The 23,308-nt window shown below is 43.8% G+C and overlaps 1 protein-coding gene across 3 annotated transcripts in view; it reads right to left on the bottom strand.

Moving 5' to 3' along the window:
• The window catches only part of pcdh15b (protocadherin-related 15b), a 248,948-nt gene that overhangs the window by 174,053 nt on the left and 51,587 nt on the right, over positions 1-23,308 (bottom strand). For all 3 annotated transcript variants that reach the window (XM_056245931.1, XM_056245929.1, XM_056245930.1), the window contains exons 5-7: positions 5,614-5,774; positions 4,449-4,604; positions 731-850 (exon numbers count right to left, since the gene is read on the bottom strand). In XM_056245931.1, coding sequence (XP_056101906.1) covers positions 731-850; positions 4,449-4,604; positions 5,614-5,774 — 437 coding nt within the window. The remainder of the gene's footprint in view (positions 1-730; positions 851-4,448; positions 4,605-5,613; positions 5,775-23,308) is intronic.

Here is a 23,308-nt window from a genome sequence, read left to right as displayed (position 1 = left end):
TGTGCATAATTACATGCAACTAACCCTGCAACAAACCTCCTAACCATAACCCTATAGTAAGTACACATAGTTAATTATTACTCAGTACATTTACATTTACTCATTTAGCTGACGCTTTTATCCAAAGCGACTTACAATTGCTATATATGTCAGAGGTCGCACGCCTCTGGAGCAACTAGGGGTTAAGTGTCTTGCTCAGGGACACATTGGTGTCTCGCAGTGGAATCGAACCCGGGTCTCTCACACCAAAGGCATGTGTCTTATCCACTGCGCCATCACCACCCGTACTTAAATGTATAATTACATTGTAAAAAAGACACTTTAAAATAAAGTAAAATGAACAACATGTACTTACTATATTTAGGGTTTGGTTTAGGGTAGGTTGCTTATAATTATACGGAATTTACTGTTATTACTATTAGAACATGTACTGTATAATAGAACAAGGACATTGTAAAATAACGTGTTACTGAAAATGTATTAAAATGACTTAATAATAATAGTAATCATATTTTGATGTTACTTTTCTTATAATAAATATAAATTAGTATTAATGTTATTGTTGTTGTTGTTGATGCTGATGTATTTTCATACCAATGCATATTCGGTATAATACAATATTCATTACTCAAATCACAAATTTAAGCTTTTTTATTATTATTATTATTATTATTATTCTGAGGACATTCTGAGCAATAAAAAAAAGAAAGAAAGAAAGAAAAACACGTACTGGATCTTTAGGGTTGTACCGAATGGTGTATTCAATTTGTCCGTTAGGACCATCATCAAGGTCAACAGCCCCGTTGTTCCCTGTAAAACCTGAGAAGATGGTGGTTCCAACAGGCGTTAGCTGAAAAAGATAGAAACACAAGTTAAGCATCTTTAACACTTTCTCAGTTGGCCGCCTATCAGCGTGAACGCGGTTTCATCCTTAGTTGCTACTGCCATTTCATCATCTTGTGCTTGATTCCTAGTGCTGGTAAGTTGGCGGACTGGTTTATGCTTTAAGCGTCTTGACCGTTGTGTTAAACAGCACTCCTTTGAGGGAGAGTTTGATGTATATGCTCTAATAAAGTACACTGTGCTCCTTCTCTTCATCTCTTTCAGAGTATCCTGGCTGTCATAACGAGGTCCTGCTGTGGTGCGGCTCTCAGAAGTGCAAAGAAAAAGAGGAAGTAATAGGTACGAGTCTGCTGCGGAAGCTACAGGCACCTGGGAACTCAGACGTTAGTTCCTGCGCCTCTACTCTGACATTCTGACAAGACATATTAGACAGAAAAAAAGACAAATTCCAGACAACAAAACTGGCAAAGAGAGTTAGGATACAGTTCAGAGAGCCTTTATGATGAAAATAACTGCCATCGCGATCTGAGGAAAACTCTCTGACTGCTGTCATGATGAGGTCATGTAAGGCTATCTGAACAAAGAATAATTAAACAGCCTGTAATGCATAATGAGCTCCTAGAAACAAAATCCCGAGTGAATCTGAAAGTGTCAAATAAAGCACAATAGCATATACATTAGCATATGTTCCACAAAGTGCAATCAGTGAGATTTTTATAACAGTATAGCAGACTACTTAATGCATTAAATATTAGTTGTCATTCAATATCTCCCTATAAAATGTCTTAGTAATATTATATTTAAATACTTTTATGATCAAAGCTCTGCAGTATGTTGCTGTCAGACGGAAACCTTGTATGCCCAAATTCACTATTTTTCAGGAAATGGAGAAAAAAAAAACACTGTATTTTTTTAAATATTCAAGCACTGTGTTGTCAAAGTAGATACTGTAGCTAGACACTTGAGAGTGTCATTATATTAACATTTGACCAAAAGCAAGCTTGAATGGACTTATGAGGTATTTGTAACAAACCCATTGAGATGCATCATCTCATTTTCAAGGGGGTCCTAAAATTTGACAAGCTAATGTCGGATATATGTATTTTGTCAATCATTAGAACAGGCAATTTTGAGGCAATAAGTGCATCGCATTACGTTTTCATCAACTTACAGGTTATAAAGTTTACTGTAGCTATGTGCACGCTCAGTCTTTTCCGTCATTTGGCCAAAATCTCATATTATATAAGATGAAATGCCACACACCGGCTATTTAAGACAGTATCGGGCTATGACACGACGAGTCTTACTAACCTTGCATTGCAAACAAGCAGAGATGGTCCAAAATGTGTGCGACACTTCATTGAAGACTGAGGCAGGCTGGAGTTACAAGGTTTTACTGACAGTTTGAGGATCCAATGGAGTTACGAGGTTTAGTCACAAGCTCTTTTTAATACGTTTCATTGGTAAAATATTTGCAAAACCCACAGGCAGATGTAAAGTGTGACCAATAGTAATGATTTATGGAAGAAATAAATAAATAAACGCGAAATATGGAGATACGAGGTTTCTGTCCGACAGCCATGAAGAGCAAGTAGCTAATCATGGTCCTTGGCTCTGACATAAATAAAATGCTACGAGCAAATATAGTCATGGCTAAAATGGTCATCAACAGTAGTCAGCCTGACAATTTTCAGTATAGCACAGCTTCGTGTAGCTTACAGTTTACGACAGCCAATCAATCTCAATAGCTGTAGGGCAAAAGGACATTAAGTTAGTGACATTGATCAATGGACACCTGAACTTCTCTATAACTTCACCGCATCTGCAGACACTCAATAAACACAAATAACCCTTTAGCCATTTAGAACCACTTGCAATTCAATCCACACGTCCATCAAATGCTTTTCCCCCCAACATTATTATTTACTTCACCGTCTCTCTTAAACTCAGCATACTACTTCAGCACTTGGGTGGACTTATATAGTGCACTCTGCAGTGCTTGTTGACTGATGGACTGAGCTGTGTTAGTCCCCCTTATCAGTGCGTCAGTCAGACGTTTCAAACTCCGGTTTAAATCGATGGCGGGCAACACAGCCTGCCGTTTTTTGAGGCCACTCGAGAGGAGGCTGCCTGCCACTGAAGCTGCCTCCTAATGAGGGAAATCTCTACTGACAGCTCTCCGGGGAACAACTCTCAATTAGCTGAAAGCCACACACTCTCCATGCAGTCAATCCAATGTGAGGCAGCATTCCTACAGACCCACCATGACACTACGTGTTGAATGTCCTCGGAAGCTAATCCAAAGTGAAGGAAAAAATAAAAATAGGGCTAATGAATGTCCAGAAAAGGACGCCATTTTTTAACGGGAAAGATTCAAGAGTCAGAATGCGGTGTATCGTGACCGTAATGGCAGGCCCACACAAAATCTCCACCATGAAACTCCACCGAACTGGCATTACTGTCATTCACAAAGTTTTACACATCTCCTGCCCTTTTCATATCTCTTATATTTAGATTTAATAATGCATTTAGCTACCAAAATGAGATATCAGCATATTAGAATGATTTTTTGAAGGATCATGTGAAACTGAAGACTGTAATCATGATGCTGAAAATTCAGCTTTGCCATCACAGGAGTAAATTACTTTTTAAAATATATTAAATAAAAAAAAGTTTTTTTTTTATTTGTAATTGTTTTTCAAAATATGACTAAATAAATACAGCCTTGGCGAGCATAAAAGACTTCTTTAAAAAAAAAAAAAGTTAAAATCTGTTAAAATTCAATCTGTTCATCATATAAAGCGATTGAGCCACTTCAGAAAATTTGGACTAAACCGCTCAATTCATATGGATTAGTTTTACGATCTCTTTATTAATTGACAGAAATCTCTCAGATTTCATCAAAAAGATCTTAATTTGTGTTCCAAAGATGAACGAAAGTCTTACGGGTTTGGGACGACATGAGAGTGATTGATGACAGAATTTAAATTTTTTTGGGTGAACTATCCCTTTAATTATTCCAAACTTTTGGCTCGTTGAATGGATCAGAATAGATGCATGGTAGCTGTTGTGATTTGGGATGCAAAAAAGAAAAGAAAAAAAAGAGGGGCAGAGTATATCACAAGAAGGTTTCAGCAAAAATGTCAATATTGTGTGTGCTGAACAACGGTGTAATGGAAATTCACAATGCAAGCCTTGCTTTGGAAAAACAAAGAGAAGCTAAATAAGTCACAAAAGGTGAGTGGCAGATTTACTCAGTGAGCTACAGCACTTCTGGGGTAATTACACGGCAGTCAAATACAGAGAAGTGTTAACAGCTAAATGATTCAGCTCCATAGCCCGCAAGTGCAATTCATTTACCGCAAAATAACCCCGGCGTAGGTAAACCATCACACTGACACAATACACTGGTTGAATTTCCAATTACAGCTATAGCAAATGTTCAGTTTTAGCTAAGCAATTCACTTCAGCAAACTTTTAATAACGTGTGCTCCAGAATGCCAGTGACTTCGGTGTTCTCCACAAACTGAATAAAAGTCACTCATGAAAAAGTCATTACAACAACAGAAGAAGAACAAAAGGAGCCCTGCTAAATAGAAACTCACCTCATTAATGGCTACATAGTAGCGTGGCTGCTGAAAGCGTGGGGTGTTGTCGTTTCGATCCCGGACGACTATCCGCACTTCGTGTAGGATCACCGTGCCAACAAGCTCATTAGTACACTGAACCTGCACTACAATGGACTGAATGTAGGAGGGAGGCTGAAAGACAAAAAGGAAAGATCGAATTCAAGCGGCTCATTTGCATGTGCATTCAGCAGGACGAACTAAAAATGACCATTTGCAGTCCATTATGAAGCCCATTACAAAGTGCATGCTGTGAACAACAGATCTCCCAGCTAAAGAGAAGTTTTTATTTATTTTTTTATTTATCATAGTTCTGATTGAACCTAAATAAATGAACAGATAAAGACTTTTGGACAAGTCTGAGACCACTGGTTGATTTTTTATTATTTTTTATTATTATTATTCCAAATTATATTATCAGCCTAACAATTTTAGGATTTAAAGTGCCACTATTATGCTTATTTGAATATTACCTGTCATGCAGTGTATAATATAGCTGTTTGTGAACATTTCTGTAAAGTTTTAAAGATCAAAGTGAACCACAAAAAAAGTTATTGTCGTCAATTCCAGTCTCACTTCCTGTTACAAACTTATATAACAATGTAACAAATCTGCATAATGACAGCCTATGGTCTTCATTGGCTGCTTGCAAACAACGTCTACTTTGAAACGTCCTCAAACACTTTAGTTGAGGGCTGGAAGAGGTTTTTTTTTTGTTTGATTTGTTTTTGGAGAGTTTTGTTTCTGACATGCGTTGTAAGCGGTTGACCAATCGCAACAGACTGGGCCATTAGACCAATCAGAGCAGAGTAGCCTCTCGGAAAGGAGTGGTTTAGAGAGACTGAATCTTCGATCCAGCCATTTTCAGACTCTTTGGGAAATAAGATGATGATGTGCAATGCATATAATGAAAAACTTGAAGGTTTTTTTTTTTATTATTTACCTTGGATGCACGTATATCTATTGTATTAGCAACTTTATAGCATTAGCAACCTTTTTAAAGACCATAATTGGGGCACTTTTAAAAATCCTAAATATTTCCATGTTTTATTGTCATGTTTAAAGGTGAAGCGTGTCATTTATGTATCACTAGCATTCAATGGTGGTCTCAGACTTGAATAGCAAAAGGATTTCAGATAATTACATCTCGGTCCAGAACTCGTCCGGTGCTATTGAGATACAAGCGCTGCTTGACCGGGTCCAGAATGACCCAGTGGTCATGGTTGTCCCGGAGAGATAAAGAGATGGTCCTGTCAGGGTCTTCTGCTCTCCCGTTTATCTGCATGTTCTCCACCAGAAGGGTTCCTGTGATAATAACAAACAAACATTCTTATTTGCTCACTGTTTCTTTTTCAAAAAAGTATTTGTGGCATATTCCTAATCATTTAATTACACTATTAAATGCAAATGCAGGATTTGCTTGTTCTTGTCATATGCATGCAACTACAATGGCACACATACAAATATAACTAGGGACTCTGAGATTTTTTTTTTTTCAAGAGTCAGTTGTTTTTGTATAGGAAGAAACAATAAAGCTAATTAGAGACCTAAGATGTACAGCAGAGCGGATGAGCAGATGTGTTTTTATTTCCCTTCTAAATTTTTAGAAGAGATCTCAACAATGCCTGCCTGCAAAGATATCAACATGAACTCTAGGGCTGTCAACTTTAGTCGTTTAGTCGACTAATCGGTCGATGCCGTCTTGGTCGACTGACATTCTTATTGGTCGACCGGTTTTGATTTTTTTTTTTTTTTTTTTTTTTACCAATAGAAAGAAATTTTCAATGATTTACTCATTGATTTGTATTCCTTTATAAGCAGTTATATATTACTGTATTCTAAATATAATTAGCCTATGGTTTATCCCCAACTTTAAATGCTTTAATTTAGGCTATTTTGTAACAGCGCCACAGTTTAGCACACACACATAGAACACTCGGTGGCTGGCTGCGCTGCTGCTTCGTGCTCAGTAAGGGATATAGGTAGTTTAGCTGTATTCATTCAGTTAGAACGCTACTTGTTTTGGTTTTTATACATTATATGTTTTTATCTCGATGCGGCGTGGACGCACTCGAAAAAAAAAGAGCGCGTCGCACCGCGACCGCGTTGCTTCCATCATGAGCGCGCACACCGCGCGCCTACATTTGAAATCGAACTTGAGCGCGCAAAAGACGTGAGCAGTCCCTTTAACGGCTTTATCATGCTGACTCAATAGATTGTGTTTTCTTGATATGTTTTTGTTTTTATTTGTACACTTGAAGTATTTGAAAATAGCCTAAATAATGTAACAAAACGAAAATAAACCTATATGCGGTCCTACAATACAGCCTATTATTATTAGGATTGTTTTTTAGGCTCTCTGGGTTTTTTGTGTGTTTGTTTTAAAACGCCTAGATCGGCTGGACAAAAGTTAACCCATAGCTTTGAAAGTAAAGAAGAATATACAGCCTGTATAAACGAGAGCTTTTGTTAGGATGTTTCATTATGTGGCAGATAGCAGTTATATTTTTTGTAGCGTGTGGTGTGGTCAGGTGCGCGATTATGACTGTTACTATAGACCTAGGACAGTGCTCCTCACTTTTTGCAGTTAAAAAAAATCACTTAATTTTCAAAGAATTGTATTATTATTATTATTGTTTTATGTATTTTTTATGTTTTTTCGTTTTGTTGTTTTATAAATGCTCTATGACAATTGTTAAAAAAAATGTTCAATCAAAGCATCGCATCTTTTTTTTCTTTTTTTTTAGTCGACTAATCGTTGCGCAGGACAAGACTTTGATCGACTAAGGATTTCTTTGGTTGACTACAGCCCTAATGAACTCCAAAAAATCTCACCAAATTCTTCCAAGACCAAATGACCTGAAAATGAATCCACATCCATTTTATCGTTCTATAATCACACTGTCCCTTGTGAAAACAACAACAACATTACTTCAGCATACTGAATGATATGCATTAAGATGTAAAAATATGACATTATTGATGACATGATCCCGGTCTGTGTTCCCGTCATGGTTTTGTGTTTATGGACTCTTGTTTTTAAGTTTGTTCTGTTTCCCATTGCTTCTGTGTTTACATCCTTTTTAGTGCCCTATGCCACCCTGTTTGTTGCCATAGTTACCCTCATTAGTTGTCATAGTGATTCATCAGTTTCAGGTGTGCCTTGTTAACCTCTTGTTGTATGCGTTTCAGTCTTGGGCCGTTTCTCAATACCAAGTACGCAAACTTCGGACTTGCGTCCTTGGTAGTTCGGACTTGCCAAGTTCGACTCAGGAGAACGAACTCCAGAGGACGAGAGGACGCAAGTCCGGTTATTCTGCAAATGGAACAGCGGCGTTCTTGATTGCGTCACTCAGCACGCTCTGGCTACTCCGGTTCCCTTTCGAACGGTCACTTCGTATTGCATAGCTATACGCAGTGGGAAAACTCCTTTTCCTCGATTCTACTGAACCTTATGTAAAACGCATTTGCAGCTGCACAGCTAGCACATAGAGTGTCTCGCTCGCTCATAGGCTGTGCTGCAGCAACTGCACATCCAATGGCGCGGGCGCCCCTGACGTGCGACCAATGAGATCGCTCCACGTCATCACACGTCAGAGCCCGACATAGGGGCGAGGCCTAGCCTATATAAGCCCCTCAACTCGACAAAATAGCAGATTTTACTCCTTCAGTGAGAAACTGTATGTCTCTGACTGTTTCACTGAGCCTTCGCCGTCGAACAAGCCCTTCAGCTTGAGTGAGCATTATTCAGCAGATCACGTCTTCTCAGCCGTTCGTCTCCTGACGCCGTCTCACCTGTGGCTATCCGGCGATATCCTTTTTGATTCTACACGACAAGATGTCTCGTAACTGCGCCACGTGCGCACGCAAGCTGCATGAGGCCGATCACCACGCACGATGCATTTCATGCCTGGGACTCGACCACGCGGAGAAGGCCTTCTCCTCCGGCGGATGTGCGGCCTGTGAGAGCATGCCCATCTCCTCTCTGCGGGCTCGGCTAGCTCTCGCCAGGGATAAGAAGAAGAAACGCCGCAGCCAGCGGCAGCCCGAGAGCATGGATGTGAGTGATCGTACGCCGGCCATGTCCCCGCGTGCCTCGCTTTCTCCCGCTCGATTTTCGCCGGTCTTGTTTGAAGGAGATCAGCGCCCCCCTCGTCTCCTTCGGCGGGCCTAGCGATTACGACAGCCTGTCCATCGCTGCTTCTGAGGACGAGTGGCCGGGCTCGCTCGACCCTGTCGCTGTTTCTCAGCCAGCATCCAGCGCCCCTGCTGCCAGGACTAATTCCGACGCGGAGATGCTTCGGATCCTGACACAGGCCGTCGCGGACCTCGAGCTGGAGTGGGCCGCGCCCGCTGAGCCTCCTCGGAGTCGGCTGGACGGATGGTTTCTGCCGGGACACCAACAGGCCTTAGGAGGTAAACAGGAGCTTACCAAGGCATGGCGCACTCCCTACTCTGCACGAGGCGCTGCAGTTCCCTCGACGCTCTCCTCTGTGGACCGCGCGGCGGAGAAGGGCTACGAGACGTTGCCGCCTCTGGAAGAGGCCGTAGCCGCTCACTTATGCCCGAACACAGCCGCTAGCTGGCGGACCAGAGCCGTGCACCCTAACAAACCGTGCAGAAGCACGTCAGCCCTCCTCGGACGCGCGTATTCCGCTTCCGGGCAGGCTGCTTCAGCCCTGCACACGATGGCCGTGCTACAGGTCTACCAGGCCAAACTCCTCCGGGCTATGGGCGAGGCTGGCCCGGATCCGGAGACCTTTCGGGACCTCCACAGCGCGACGGATCTAGCCCTGAGGGCTACCAAGGCTACAGCGCAGGCGATCGGGAGGAACATGGCTAGCTTGGTCGTGGCTGAACGCCATCTCTGGCTGAACCTCACCGACATCAAGGACTCTGAGAAGTCCAAGTTCCTCGATGCACCGGTCACCAACACCGGTCTCTTTGGCCCAGCGGTGAAGGGGTTCGCGGAGGAATACACCGAGGCACAGAAGGCGTCCCAGGCCATGCGACACTTCCTGCCTAAGCGCTCTAGCTCTGCATCGAGCAAAACCAAACCAGCTCCGTTTACGCCTTAGCCAGCGAAACCGAAACAGCAGGCCTCTCAGCCCCGCCCTGCGGCTGATGCCCAGCGCCAGACAAGAGCTGCGAAGCGCTTCCCAATGCCCCGGCGCCAAGGCCCGCGGCACAGAGTTGCGCCCGAAGCAGCACCGCCGAAGTCATCCTAGCACGCGGCATGAAGAGAGAGGGCGAGTGTCCCGCGCCGGCCGGACCACCCTCGAAAATGCCAACGAGACCTCCCACAACCCCCTGTTCAGTTAAGGTGGATGGGGTTTTTATTTCTGTAAACAGGCCCGCAGTAAGCGCGTCTTTACAACCAAACGCCGTTTTCACGGCGACCCAAATAAATCACAAAAAGAGCATGTTTCACAAGCACAATACACGGGTTCACGGCCCCCCTCAGATAGGTGGCCCCTCCCCTGTGGTAACACTGACTTCCCCACACGCAAATGTCTGTACAGTCGGTCAAACATTCAATGTATGCACAAATCACATTATAAGGGTTTCAGATCCCCCTACGTTAGGTGGCTCCCCCCTTTCAGTGTGTCAGTCCCTAGCCACACGGGTTCTAGCCTGGCAAGCTATCCCCGGTTTGTCGAGTTGGGTCATAAACATTATAAAGCGAGGCTACTCGCTCCAATTCGCTCGCAGACCCCCAAAGTTTCAGGCGGTTGTCGAGACCTCGGTGAGAAGCGACGTGGGTCACGTGCTTCACACCGAAGTGCAGAAATTATTAGCAAAAGGGGCGATAGAATTAGTCCCCCCTGCACTAAAGCACACGGGTTTTTACAGCCGTTATTTTCTAGTTCTACCAGAAAGACTCGGGAGATAAAATTATGTAACGAAGCATTCATTTATTGGCAGCCCAGCAAGCAATTATTTGTAAAGTTCTTTGGCGTAGGCCCTGTCCATAGATCGTAATCCGAGGGTAGCGGATCAGCATCTCCTGGCTGAAGACGAAGGCAGGGGCGCAGCCGACCCCCTCCAAGGAAGAATAGACGGGACCATCCTGGTGGTGGTGGGGAGGGTGGAGGGTGTTGTCGCATCGGCATCTGCGAACTCAAACGTGTAAGTACCGATCTTTTATACGATAAGAATAAGAGCGTGATTGGATAAACTTGAAGGTTACAAGTGACGCTGTAATTAAGTCTTCCTGGCAGAACTTATGCTAAAGCTTTCATTTCCGAAGAAAGACGGCGGTCTCAGACCCATACTAGATTTGAGACATTTGAACAAGGCGCTCATGCGACGTCCCTTCAAAATGTTAACTATCAAACAGATCCTCGCGCAAATTCGCCCGGGGGATTGGTTTGTTACGATGGATCTGAAAGATGCTTACTTTCATATTCAAATAAACCCTCGTCACAGGCCATTCTTGAGATTCGCCTTCGAGGGACAGGCTTATCAGTACACAGTTCTGCCGTTCGGTCTGTCTCTGGCACCCCGCACTTTCACGAAGTGTGTGGATGCAGCGCTCTCTCCTCTGAGACAGAGAGGAGTGCGCGTACTGAATAACCTCGACGACTGGCTGGTGCTAGCGCAGTCGAGAGGCGAACTGATAGCTCACAGAAATCTGATTCTCGGCCATTTGGAATGCTTGGGTCTCACGATCAATGTTTCAAAGAGCAAACTATCACCCTGTCAGAGTGTGATCTTTCTGGGCTTAGTTTTAGACTCGGTGTCAATGAGAGCGCGGCTCACACCAGAGCGCGCGCTCTCAGTGCGTGCGCTGGGATCCTCGTTCAGAGAGCGGGAGTGTGCGCCTCTGAAGAAATTTCAGAAATTACTGGGTCTTATGGCAGCAGCATCCCCAGTGCTCCGCATGGGACTGCTGCGCATGCGCCCGCTGCAGCACTGGCTGAAACGCCGGGTGCCAACGTATGCATGGCAGTCAGGCAGCCTACGCATCAGAGTGAATCACGGTTGTTTAAGGACCCTGGTTCCCTGGCGGGCTCAGGACTGGTACCAAGAGGGTGTGATAATGGGGACAATTTCCAGAAGGAAAGTGGTCTTTACGGATGCATCCAACCTGGTTTGGGGGACATTACACGAGGGCATGCCTGCTTCCGGCCTCTGGTCGAGCGCGGAGCAGAGCTTACACATCAACTGTCTGGAAATGAAAGCAGTTGGTCTGGCCCTAAATGCTTTTCTATCGAGCCTCAAAGGTCATCACATCTTAGTCCGCACAGACAACATGTCAGTGGTGGCCTACATAAATCGCCAAGGGGGCGTCAGGTCAGGTGGCCTGCATGCTATGGCGAGGGATCTCCTCTTGTGGGCACAGAGAAATCTGAGCTCTCTGAGGGCTGCACATATCCCGGGCGTCCAGAATCTGGGCGCGGATATGCTCTCACGGGGCAACACTCCCCTCGGTGAGTGGTCCCTAAACCCACAGACGGTCAGTCTGATATAGGAAGTGTTTGGCAGGGCCGAAATCGACCTGTTTGCCTCGGAGAACAACACCCATTGCAATCTGTTCTTCTCGAAAGACAGGGATGCATTGGCCCACGCCTGGCCCAACCGCCCCCTGTATGCATTTCCCCCTGTCTCGATGATTCCACAAGTCATCAAACGGGTCAGGGAGTGCAGGTGCCCGGTCCTTCTGGTGGCTCCTCTTTGGAAGTCCAAGCCGTGGTTTCCGGAGCTGGTTCAGATTTCGGATGCAGCTCCATGGCCTGTCCCGATGAGGAAAGACCTCCTCACGCAGGCAAAGGGGTCGTTGTGGCATCCGCGACCCGTCCTGTGGGCCCTACATGTGTGGCCCTTGAACCGGTATCCGGGGACCTTCCTGTGAAGGGGCTGAATACTATATCTGAAGCTAGGGCCCCGTCGACTCGGCGCCTTTATGCTTCGAAATGGGTTTTTTTTTTCCGGCTGGTGCTTGAAAAACCGTCTGAATCCGGAGTCATGTGACATATCAGTGGTTCTCTCATTCCTACAGGAGCTGTTGGACGCGGGTTGCTCCCCGTCCACACTCAAGGTGTATGTGGCAGCTATTGCAGCACACCATGTTCTGGTAGCTGGCCAGTCACTGGGAAGAAACGACCTGGTCGTGAAATTTTTGAAGGGTGCTAGGAGGATTAACCCCTCCAGACCTCCTTCTGTGCCGTCCTGGGACCTATCTGCGGTCCTAGGGGCTTTGAAGGGTCCACCTTTTGAACCACTCCAGTCGGTGGATCTTAAACTTCTCTCGCTGACGACTGCTCTCCTGTTGGCATTGGCATCTATTAAGCGAGTGGGAGATCTGCAGGCTCTTTCTGTGAGCCCGGCATGTTTGGAGTTTGGTCCTGGTGATTCCAGGGTCATCCTCAAGCCCAGGCATGGTTATGTACCCAAAGTGCACTCAACGCCATTCAGAGCACAGGTGGTGACATTCTTAGCCCTTCCCCCATCCACGGAGGATGGGGAGGTTAACTTTCTCTGCCCTGTCAGGGCGCTGAGAATCTATCTGGAGCGTTCTGCATCGTTTAGGCAATCAGAACAGCTTTTTGTCTGCTTTGGTGGTCGATCCAAGGGGGATCCTGTCACTAAACAGAGACTGTCTAGATCAGTGGTTCTCAAAGTGTGGTACGCGTACCACTAGTGGTACGCAGGCTCCGTCTAGTGGTACGCAGAGGAATCACTGAATTTAGCACGTAACGTAAGATCAAACCGGTGTGATCGTTTAATGTCTATTGTGTGATCAGTCTTGGCTGGTCCCTGGAGCGCACGATACGATTACACCGGTGTGAGTAGAACTGCCAGTGATCACGAGATCAACTGCTAAATTCAAACGTGCTTTCGGAGTTGGCTGGCGCTGAGCCAGAGACGGACGCACGCCACTCAGGCGCTGTCAAATATCACAATTATTCAGTGTTTTTAACCACATGTTTATTTTAGGTTTCAGACATTTAAATTCACATAAGTACTAAAAAAACAATACATTTAGAATTTGTAAAATACACACTGATGTCTATGGAAGCGGAACTAATAATAATTTCCATTATAATTAGACGACACGTTTTATTCATATCAGATAATGTTACACATTGTGTAAGTAACTTTTAAAGTTAACTCTATTCTTCTCCCAGTTCACCGGCCACTTATGCCGCGTTCCAGGCAACCTGTAACCCGTGTTTTTTCAACTCGTAACTGGGAGTACATCGATCTAGTACGAGTTCACGGGTGGGAAGTCACGGGTTTGACTGCCGTTCCAGTGCACTTTCACGGGTATAAGGTTGGAAAAACACGGGTTACAGGTTGCCTGGAACGATGTACTCCCAGTTACGAGTTGGAAAAACACGGGTTACAGGTTGCCTGGAACGCGGCATGTATTTCGGGAGAAGTGGACGAATTCACGTGCTGTAAATCCAACAGATCCGATTCTCTGAACAGTGGCACAAACTAACATGGAGGTGCATATAGCTCAACTAACGCGATCGTTATAAAGGTTTAAACAACATAACATTTCCACTTGCATATATTTGACAATCGGATTATCAAATATTTCATGCCATAGCTAACAAATTTGTGAATATTTTGAATAAAAAAAATGAAATAAAAGCGGCTGCGGTGTGTCACGTGACAAACAATGATGTGTCACCATGGAAACAATAAAGTGATAAGTTCTAAATAATGATCGCCTTGAAAAATATTTTACATGTACGTTTAAAAAGGTTAAATCTGAATACACAGCCTGTGCTTTTTTTTTTTATTAAGTAGGCTACAGTTTTTATTTCACTTTTAGGTGCAATACATTTGAATTTAATCATTATTTAAGTTTTTTATTTACCTGTATGTAAGCAGAACAGTGCAGTGTCAATGTTCAAACTGTGTTTTTACAATGTTTAAAGTGGCTGACAATAATAAATATTCTTATTAGAAATTAAACTGCCTCATTTTTGAGCTGTGCATAACTGTAGCTGAATAGTTAGGCCTACGCTACTGTATTTTCATATTGGTCAATGGTCATCATGGTCAGAGGTGGGGCCACTCCTTCAGCACCAAATATATACATTTTGTTGAGTGTATATAATGAAAGTTATTAAATAACTGGTTATATTAACTCTAATTTGGTGCTGCAATGATCGCCCATCGCAACGATAACAGACCTTCTCGTCTGAGCTGCTTCAGCACTCACCCGCCCGTCAATGTCAAAATGTTTGAGTCCAATCAAAGCAAGTGGGGATTTATGTTCACAGAAGCGCAAGCAGAGCGCGAATCCAAATGCGACGCTTCACGCTTCAGTTAACGGGCATACAGTGCGAGATAAGATGCAAGTAGCTAATCTAAACTGTTTGTCGATAGAAGTTTTAAATGATCGACAGAAATAATCAGTTTGATCAAAGACAGTGGATACTATAAGCTGAATTTAACAGCACCCTATTAAATATATTGCCATTATTATTGTAATATATTTGTATAACGTTACCTCGAATGTGTTCGACTTTTCACTGTTTGTACCACTCCGCTTGTTCGTGTTTGCGCAACTTGCATCATTAAGCCAGAAGGCGGCGACAAGTGACTGTCTTTATGAGTGATTAATTAACCATTGATTAAATGAACAGATTAGCTAGTCCAAAAATATTGATTAAAAAAGTAGCTGAAACATCTTTCATGCTCATATAATTGCTCATATGCCTCTGGGCACAGAATGTTTGAAAAGTAACATCTACAAAATAATACTTGAATCATTTCTTATTTAAGGACATTCCCGTTTCGAATATGTGATTGTGTATTGTCAACAATATGCATAAACATTCTGCATTTCCATTTTATAGTGTGGATCACTCATTGCGACATTTAAACTGATTCTCATGTTAAAGTCCCCATGAATTTAAAATTGACCTTACTTTGTTTGCCTAAATTGATCGTTTTGTGGTGAACAATTCATCCATGCAAGTCAATCCACACAAAAAAAATTTTTGGCTTCGTAATGACGTAGGTTTGACGGTTTGGGTGTCTGCTTAACATCCGTAACCACGCCCCTCCAACTGACAGTAGACAGGCTGAATGAAAACACCTACTTTTCTAGATCCAATCAGGTGCTAGTTGGAAAAAAGCCACGCCCACTATTTTGCCTCATTTAGTATTCTGTTTCTCTCGGAAATACGTCACAACACTGCAGAAAAGTCGTTTGCAACTTCCTGTTCACGGGGACTTTAAAGAATCTGTTATCTGATAAAATAGGCCTACTTCATGCTACTGACCACTGACATGCTTTTAAAGCTACTGTTGTCCATTTTTTTGGCCTTCAAAACACCTTAAAATGGACATGTCGAGATCAGGAAAATCAAAATTTTCTTGGGGGAGCAAACCCCCCCAAACCCCCCTAGGAAGAGAATTTTTGGGAACTTGTATTTATAAAAACCCCTGCACGGCACATTAAAAACACATTAAGTTATTTTACGGCGCGATTTTGAATGATGACCATTCACCGTAAATAAGGGCTCCCCTCCCTATAAAAGCCAATTTAACCACTGATTATGGTCGTACTTGGAGAGCCAGATATATTCTGAGGTGGTACTTGGTGTAAAAAGTTTGAGAACCACTGGTCTAGATGGATAGTGGAGGCCATTTCGACGGCTTATACCTCAGCGGGTCAGGTTTGCCCTTTAGGTGTTAAAGCCCATTCGACCAGAGGCATGGTCTCGTCGTGGGCGTGGTCGTCTGGTTTTTCCATCCAAGACATTTGTGAGGCGGCCGGTTGGGCCTCGCCGTCCACATTTATGAAATTCTATAATTTGGAAGTACCTTCCCTACAGGCAGGGGTGCTTTCGGTATGATTAGGGCCTTGACAGTGTCTGGTCTTTCATTATTTGTTACTGTGCATAACCACATTCACATATATATATATATATACCCGCTTCTGGCCGGTAAAAATCTTTATATTATAAACCCGCTAAGGCTGGTGGTATTCTCATATTCTTGACCCTATCGGGAAATTCTGATGTATTCACCTGGACCTGACGGTGTCGGCTCTAGTGTATACATATTAAGTGGTTTACGGCTTGTTCTGTATGCTCAGGGTTCCTGAGTTGCAGTGCCAACCAGTTATTCAGTGCGGCGTTTTGCATAGCGTTCGCACTGCGTATAGCTACGCAATACGAAGTCACCGTTCGAAAGGGAACTACTTGGTTACTCACGTAACCTCAGTTCCCTGATTTAGGGAACGGAGTATTGCGTAGCCGGCCACACTATTTTAACTGGGTATTTGTCGCTTCAGTCGTATAAACCTGCTATTTTGGCGAGTTCAGGGGCTTATATAGGCTAGGCCTCGCCCCTATGTCGGGCTCTGACGTGTAATGACGTGGAGCGATCTCATTGGTCGCACGTCAGGGGCGCCCGCGCCATTGGATGTGCAGTTGCTGCAGCACAGCCTATGAGCGAGCGAGACGCGCTATGTGCTAGCTGTGCAGCTGCAAATGCGTTTTACATAAGGTTCAGTAGAATCGAGGAAAAGGAGTTTTCCCACTGCGTATAGCTACGCAATACTTCGTTCCCTAACTCAGGGAACTGAGGTTACGTGAGTAACCAAGTAGTTATCTCTTTATGTATATTTTAGGCAACAATAAAACAAAATATGTTATAAAACACCACTCTTTTCATTTAAAAAAAATCTTAAACATATTAGCCTAATGGCCATGTGGTTCAGGCAACGCGTACATTGATTATCTTCACTGCATATATTTATAACAAAATGAACATGATCTTTTTGTTTTCATTTTAAAAATATGAAACATTATTGATTTTTATTGACATTAAACAAACAGAGACAGGGTTGTGTCATTTTATTTTATTGTAAATATAGTGAAGAGAATGTTAAAATAAATATAAATATATATATATATATATATATATATTAAAGTATATTAAATAAAATTACACAAACCTGTCTCTTTTTGTTAAATGTCAGTTTTAATGATCAATAATATCTAGCCTAAAAGGTATAGAAGCTACAATGAGAAATAAGGCAAACAATTCAGACATAAGTAAGCTCTCTAATAGGCTACAAAGTTACAGTTAAATAGCCTAAATATATAAAGTTATGAAACTTCACTTTGCCCTCAGACAAAATGATTTTTTGCCATGGAACAAACTATAGTTTAATGAGATCAAAGACCGACTTATACACAAGACGAATTATACGTCAAGTTTATCCACTAGACTAGAGACATCAGAGCCAGCGGCAAACGTCAGAAGCACTAGCTGAGAAAAAGCTGTTCCAGTCGGGGTTGATGAGCGTTGAACACCCGCGGTGAACGCCTGGATGTCACAACTCCGAAAACGTCAGATACATTTTTCAAATAGGCACTATCTTTATAAATAAACCACAGATTTGAGCTTTAAACAACCACATTCTCGCCTGAAACACTCTTAAAATTACATTTCATGACACAATAACAGTATTTTTTTGATATTACGCGGGTTTTCTCCTCTGCTATTGACGCTTGCTGGTTGGTGCGAGATGCATTCTGGGATACCTGGCTGTCTCAAGTCCGCACAAGTCACCTCTCCATGCATCCTCGGTAAACGGGGCGGATCAAGAACACATCCGGGATTTGAACTGGACTTGGCTAGATGTGAACTTTGAATTGGAACAGTATTCGGGCAATGACTGATGACGTTTCACAAGTCCACAAGAACACAAGTACAGACAAGAACGCATATTGAGAAACGGCCTTGGTTTGTCAGTTGTTGTCTTTGCGTGTTTGTAAAAGGTGTTTCATGTTTCATGTTTCATGTTCCAGCTGCTGGTTTTGATTTAAGCACCTAATTTTGGATTATAGTTATCTTTATCTTTGGTTTTGAATGAACTTTGCTGAAAGTGGATTCTCACCTCTCTTCTCACCTCTCTTCTCACCTCTCTGCCGAAACATAACAATTGTGAACTGAATCTAATGTTTTCAGACAATTAATTGCATGCTATTTACAATTAAATGAAAATGTATTATAGTTGTAACGAAGCAGGCAGGAATGAAGCGGAGAGATGAATCCAATTGCAAGCACATTTAATAATAAAACAAACAAAAGAAACTCAGACTAGGACCACAGAAAAAAGCAACCATTACAACATTAAGAACTCACAAGGACTGAACTAAAACACAGGGCTTAAATACAGAGGACCGGGTGAGTGAAACAAGACACAGCTGGGCAATTAACTAAGAACACAGGTGGAAAACATGAACACAAACGAGGAGCGGGAAAACTAGAAAGGACTAAACCAAATACACAATAATGGGGGGAACACAAGACAGACAGGAACAAGACATGAACCCACATCGTGACATAGCCCCCCCCCTATGGGCGGCTCCCGACGCCCATCAAAACAAAAAAAATAGTTCAGGAGGGTGGTGACGCAGAGGTGGTCCCGGGGGAGGGATGGAGGGCCAGGCCCGCACAGGGGAACGGGACCAGGACATAGTCATGGTGGACCTGGGCCATGGAGCGTGGGCAGACCAGGCTGTGCAGGCGACCAGGGTGGAGCAGGCAGTTCAGGCGGCCACGGTGGAGAAGACCCTCCGGGCGGCCAGGGCGGTGAAGACCCTTCGGGCGGCCAGGGCGGTGAAGACCCCTCGGGCGGCCACGGCGGTGAAGAACCCTCGGGCGGCCACGGCGGTGAAGACCCCTCGGGCGGCCACGGCGGTGAAGACCCCTCGGGCGGCCACGGCGGTGAAGACCCCTCGGGCGGCCAGGGCGGTGAAGACCCTTCGGGCGGCCAGGGCGGTGAAGACCCTTCGGGCGGCCACGGCGGTGAAGACCCCTCGGGCGGCCGCGGCGGTGAAGACCCCTCGGGCGGCCACGGCGGTGAAGACCCCTCGGGCGGCCACGGCGGAGTAGACCCTTCGGGCGGCCATGGCGGTGCGGCCTTCACGGTCCTATCCAGGGTCCTACTGCACCCCCCCAAAATTTTCTTAGGGGCAGCCATGGGGTCATCAACAGGAACAGACACCGGCGCAGGATCAGCGGGCTCTGGCGCAGGATCAGCGGGCGCAGGATCAGCGGGCTCTGGCGCAGGATCAGCGGGCGCAGGATCAGCGGGCTCTGGCGCAGGATCAGCGGGCTCTGGCGCAAGTGTGTGCGCAGCCCACACACACCACATGGCTGTGGCCATAATGGCCAGTGTTGCGGTCACTGTGGGCTCAGGCAGCGCACGCGTGGCGTGAACAGTCTCTGGCTGGGCAGACGTGATCTGGGCAGTCTCTGGCTGGACGTGGCTGACGTGAAGCTCTGGCTGGACGTGGCTGACGTGAAGCTCTGGCTGGACGTGGCTGACGTGAAGCTCTGGCTGGACGTGGCTGACGTGAAGCTCTGGCAGGACGTGGCTGACGTGAAGCTCTGGCTGGACGTGGCTGACGTGAAGCTCTGGGCTGGACGGAACCAGCGGCGAATGGGGCCCTGGGCTAGACATTACCAACCCAGGGTCGAAGAGTGGCCAGCGTGGAGAGTGGTGTCGGGGCTCCTCTCGACCACCTCCTCTACTGAGGCCTCCACGTGTACCACGAAACTTGACCAAACGGGTCCCCTCAAAAGAGTGGCCTCTCCTCCGCTCGGTGGCTGGAGAAGAGACACTGGCGAACATGCTGCTGGATTCAGTGTTGGTGAGTTCTTCTGTAACGAAGCAGGCAGGAATGAAGCGGAGAGATGAATCCAATTGCAAGCACATTTAATAATAAAACAAACAAAAGAAACTCAGACTAGGACCACAGAAAAAAGCAACCATTACAACATTAAGAACTCACAAGGACTGAACTAAAACACAGGGCTTAAATACAGAGGACCGGGTGAGTGAAACAAGACACAGCTGGGCAATTAACTAAGAACACAGGTGGAAAACATGAACACAAACGAGGAGCGGGAAAACTAGAAAGGACTAAACCAAATACACAATAATGGGGGGAACACAAGACAGACAGGAACAAGACATGAACCCACATCGTGACAATAGTTTACATTTATATTAAATTAAATTAGTAGGGATGCACGATATATCGGCCACCACATCGGTATCAGCCAATATATGTTCATTTTGAATTATATTCAATAAGAAAATTTGGCCGATATATTAAAGCCGATGAATAATGGATTATTTCCTTCAGCTGAGACACTTCCGATACACGCTGTTCGCCATGATGGTTTTGAATTGCTTGAAATATGATTGGAATTACTTCAAAAAAGAAAATACAGTTAAGTTCAATGTGCAGCACAAGTCTGTCATGTAGGCTACATAAAATTATAATGAGAACATCATTATAATGGTGTGCTTGGGACATGATTTAATGGTAAGACTTTTGTTTTTGTAATCAGGCTCTAAAAAGTATATAAATATTTGGATTTAGATTTATCGGGCAATATATCGGTTATCGGCTTTCAAATATAAAGATTTATCGATAGGCCCTATCGGCCAATTTTTTTTATATCGGTGCATCCCTAGCAATTAGTTAAGAGTGCTTTTTTGACCCACTTAAGGACTAAAGTACATCTTTATATGTCATTTCATTATTACTTCTATTGTCTTTGAAACATGGTTAAAGTGTATCTGTGGTAAATTAAACTTAAAAATGTAATGTGATTTCTATTGACACTATACTATTGAAACATATTAAAATATATTTGTAATTACACATTTGTAATGACGAAGTTGCAATTTAGTACATTTAAAATATATATATAAAAAAAACAAATAACAATTACAATTATAATCAAGTATTTTGCATGTGATTTAGTATGTTAATATCACACCATCACAGACTGTTTGTTTTTGATGCCTTGTTTGTCGTCATGGTCACTCATTTGATTTTGTCACTGAGTTCAAGTGTGTACGTGTCATTATCTCCCCTACTTAAGTTCAGTTGGTGTGTCTTGGTCGGGTCTCGTCTTTGTGCAGTTGTGTTTTGGATGTACCTTGTTGGATTAACGTCGTTGGAATTAAAGCCTGTCTACCTACTTCATCATCTTCGTGTGTTGAGTCTCTCCCACACAACCCGTGACAGTTAACACATAGTCAACTCATCAAAATCAAAAAGTGTACTTCTTTAAAGCATGAAAAAGGATTATTAAAACATTTTAAACTGTCCTTCAATCTTTTCATGAGACATTAATACATAGTGAACTTTTTACATGTGCTCAAGTGTGTTAAGAAACATAGTCATGAATGTGTATATATGAAATACACAACAAGTGCACATTAAGCACACTTCTTTTTCACAGGGGGGTGTCAGAAAATGCAACCAAAAACTGTGTAGAGCAGTCTCCAGGTGTTGTTGTGTGGGTTTAATGAGACCTCTCTGAATGCAGCAGGTGAGCAGCATAAGAACACATTGCATGAGCTACAGTAGCAGTTCACTGAGTAGAGCAGAACATCTCATGTTCACTTTAGCCTTTCATTTCAAACCGCTGTAGGACATTATTAATTCAAACTAAATCCTAGAGGAGATTCCACACTGAGTTGTTGTTTAATATTGTTTTATATGTTTGCTTTGTATTGTAAGACAGACAATTTATGTCTAAAACACAGCCATAGCTTACATAGTCGGTGCACTAAGACACATAACAGGGGTAAACAAAGCACAAACCTTGATGGAAAATAAACTAATATGGTTTCATAAGTCATCTTTTCCCTGGAAGTCATCAGCTACAGTGATTACTGTGCATAAAACAGCCTGGGAACACAAGGTCATTTCAGGCACTATAACACTATAATGCTAACATCATTTCCTTTCCTTATGTTGCCAATAGAAATCGATGTGCTGTCCCAAATCAGCAGACTTGCACTGCATCTAAATATGCCTATACTTACATATTATATAGCAGGCGAAAAACAGTATGTGAGCCGAGTAGCATGTCCGAATTCGTAGTACTCATAAAACAGTAAGTGAAAAGAACCCGGATACTACTACTTTAGGCGAGATTCTGAAGTTTACAGTCGATGGACACTTCACTATCCCATGAGGCCATGGGAGAAGAGTTGTGAATGGAGGTGAAGCGACGCAACTGACACCATAGGTCACATGACAATGACAACATAACATGAATGTAATCCATAATACACACATTCATACTATACAGAACATACTTTTTTAATGGTCGCATAGTGACCTGTGACTCTGGATGGATGGATGGATGGATGGATGGATGGATGGATGGATGGATGGATGGATGGATGGATGGATGGATGGATGGATGGATGGATAGAGATGGATAGAGATGGATAGAGATGGATGGATGGATGGATGGATAGATTAGCTTTTGGGTATGAAGTTAATATGAACATTCAAATGAGAATTAAAATATGTTTTTGTTGTTGTTGCAATGCTGTGGTCCACTGAAAAGGATTGTATGTTTTCTGTACACTTCAATAGAAAAAAAAAGCAAAAAAGCAAAAATATACTTTGACAACATACTAGTAATGATATTCCCCCACTCGTCAAAACACCAGAAGTGTGTTTTCTCCAGTGTGTTCTTTTCTTCCTCTCAGCGTACACCTACAGTACAGCTCTTTCACATATATTCCAGGTTGCAGGTAACCGCTTCTCCTCCTCCCTCTCTCTAAACCCCTGTCTCTCAGCATGCGGCCAGATGGTCACACCAATGGGTGATGAACGCATTCTTGGCGAGCACTGGGACTATCTCGGGAAAGCGGCACGCAATTCCCTCTCTCTGCTGTCTCAAACAGCGGTGTGCCTGATCCTGGACGTCCCTTGGCAGCTGGTTTGCAGCAGGCCGAAGCCCTTGCAAGCTGCCAGCACACCTGGGTGATGCTCGGCACAGTATGTTGAGTTATCTCTGTTCACACTTCA

This window comes from Rhinichthys klamathensis, unplaced genomic scaffold, assembly GCF_029890125.1.
Source record: "Rhinichthys klamathensis goyatoka isolate OS25496 unplaced genomic scaffold, OSU_Roscu_1.1 h1tg000035l_1, whole genome shotgun sequence".
Taxonomy (NCBI): domain Eukaryota; kingdom Metazoa; phylum Chordata; class Actinopteri; order Cypriniformes; family Leuciscidae; genus Rhinichthys; species Rhinichthys klamathensis.
Note: the sequence above shows the minus strand (reverse complement) of the source record. Positions and strands in the feature narration are given on the sequence as shown.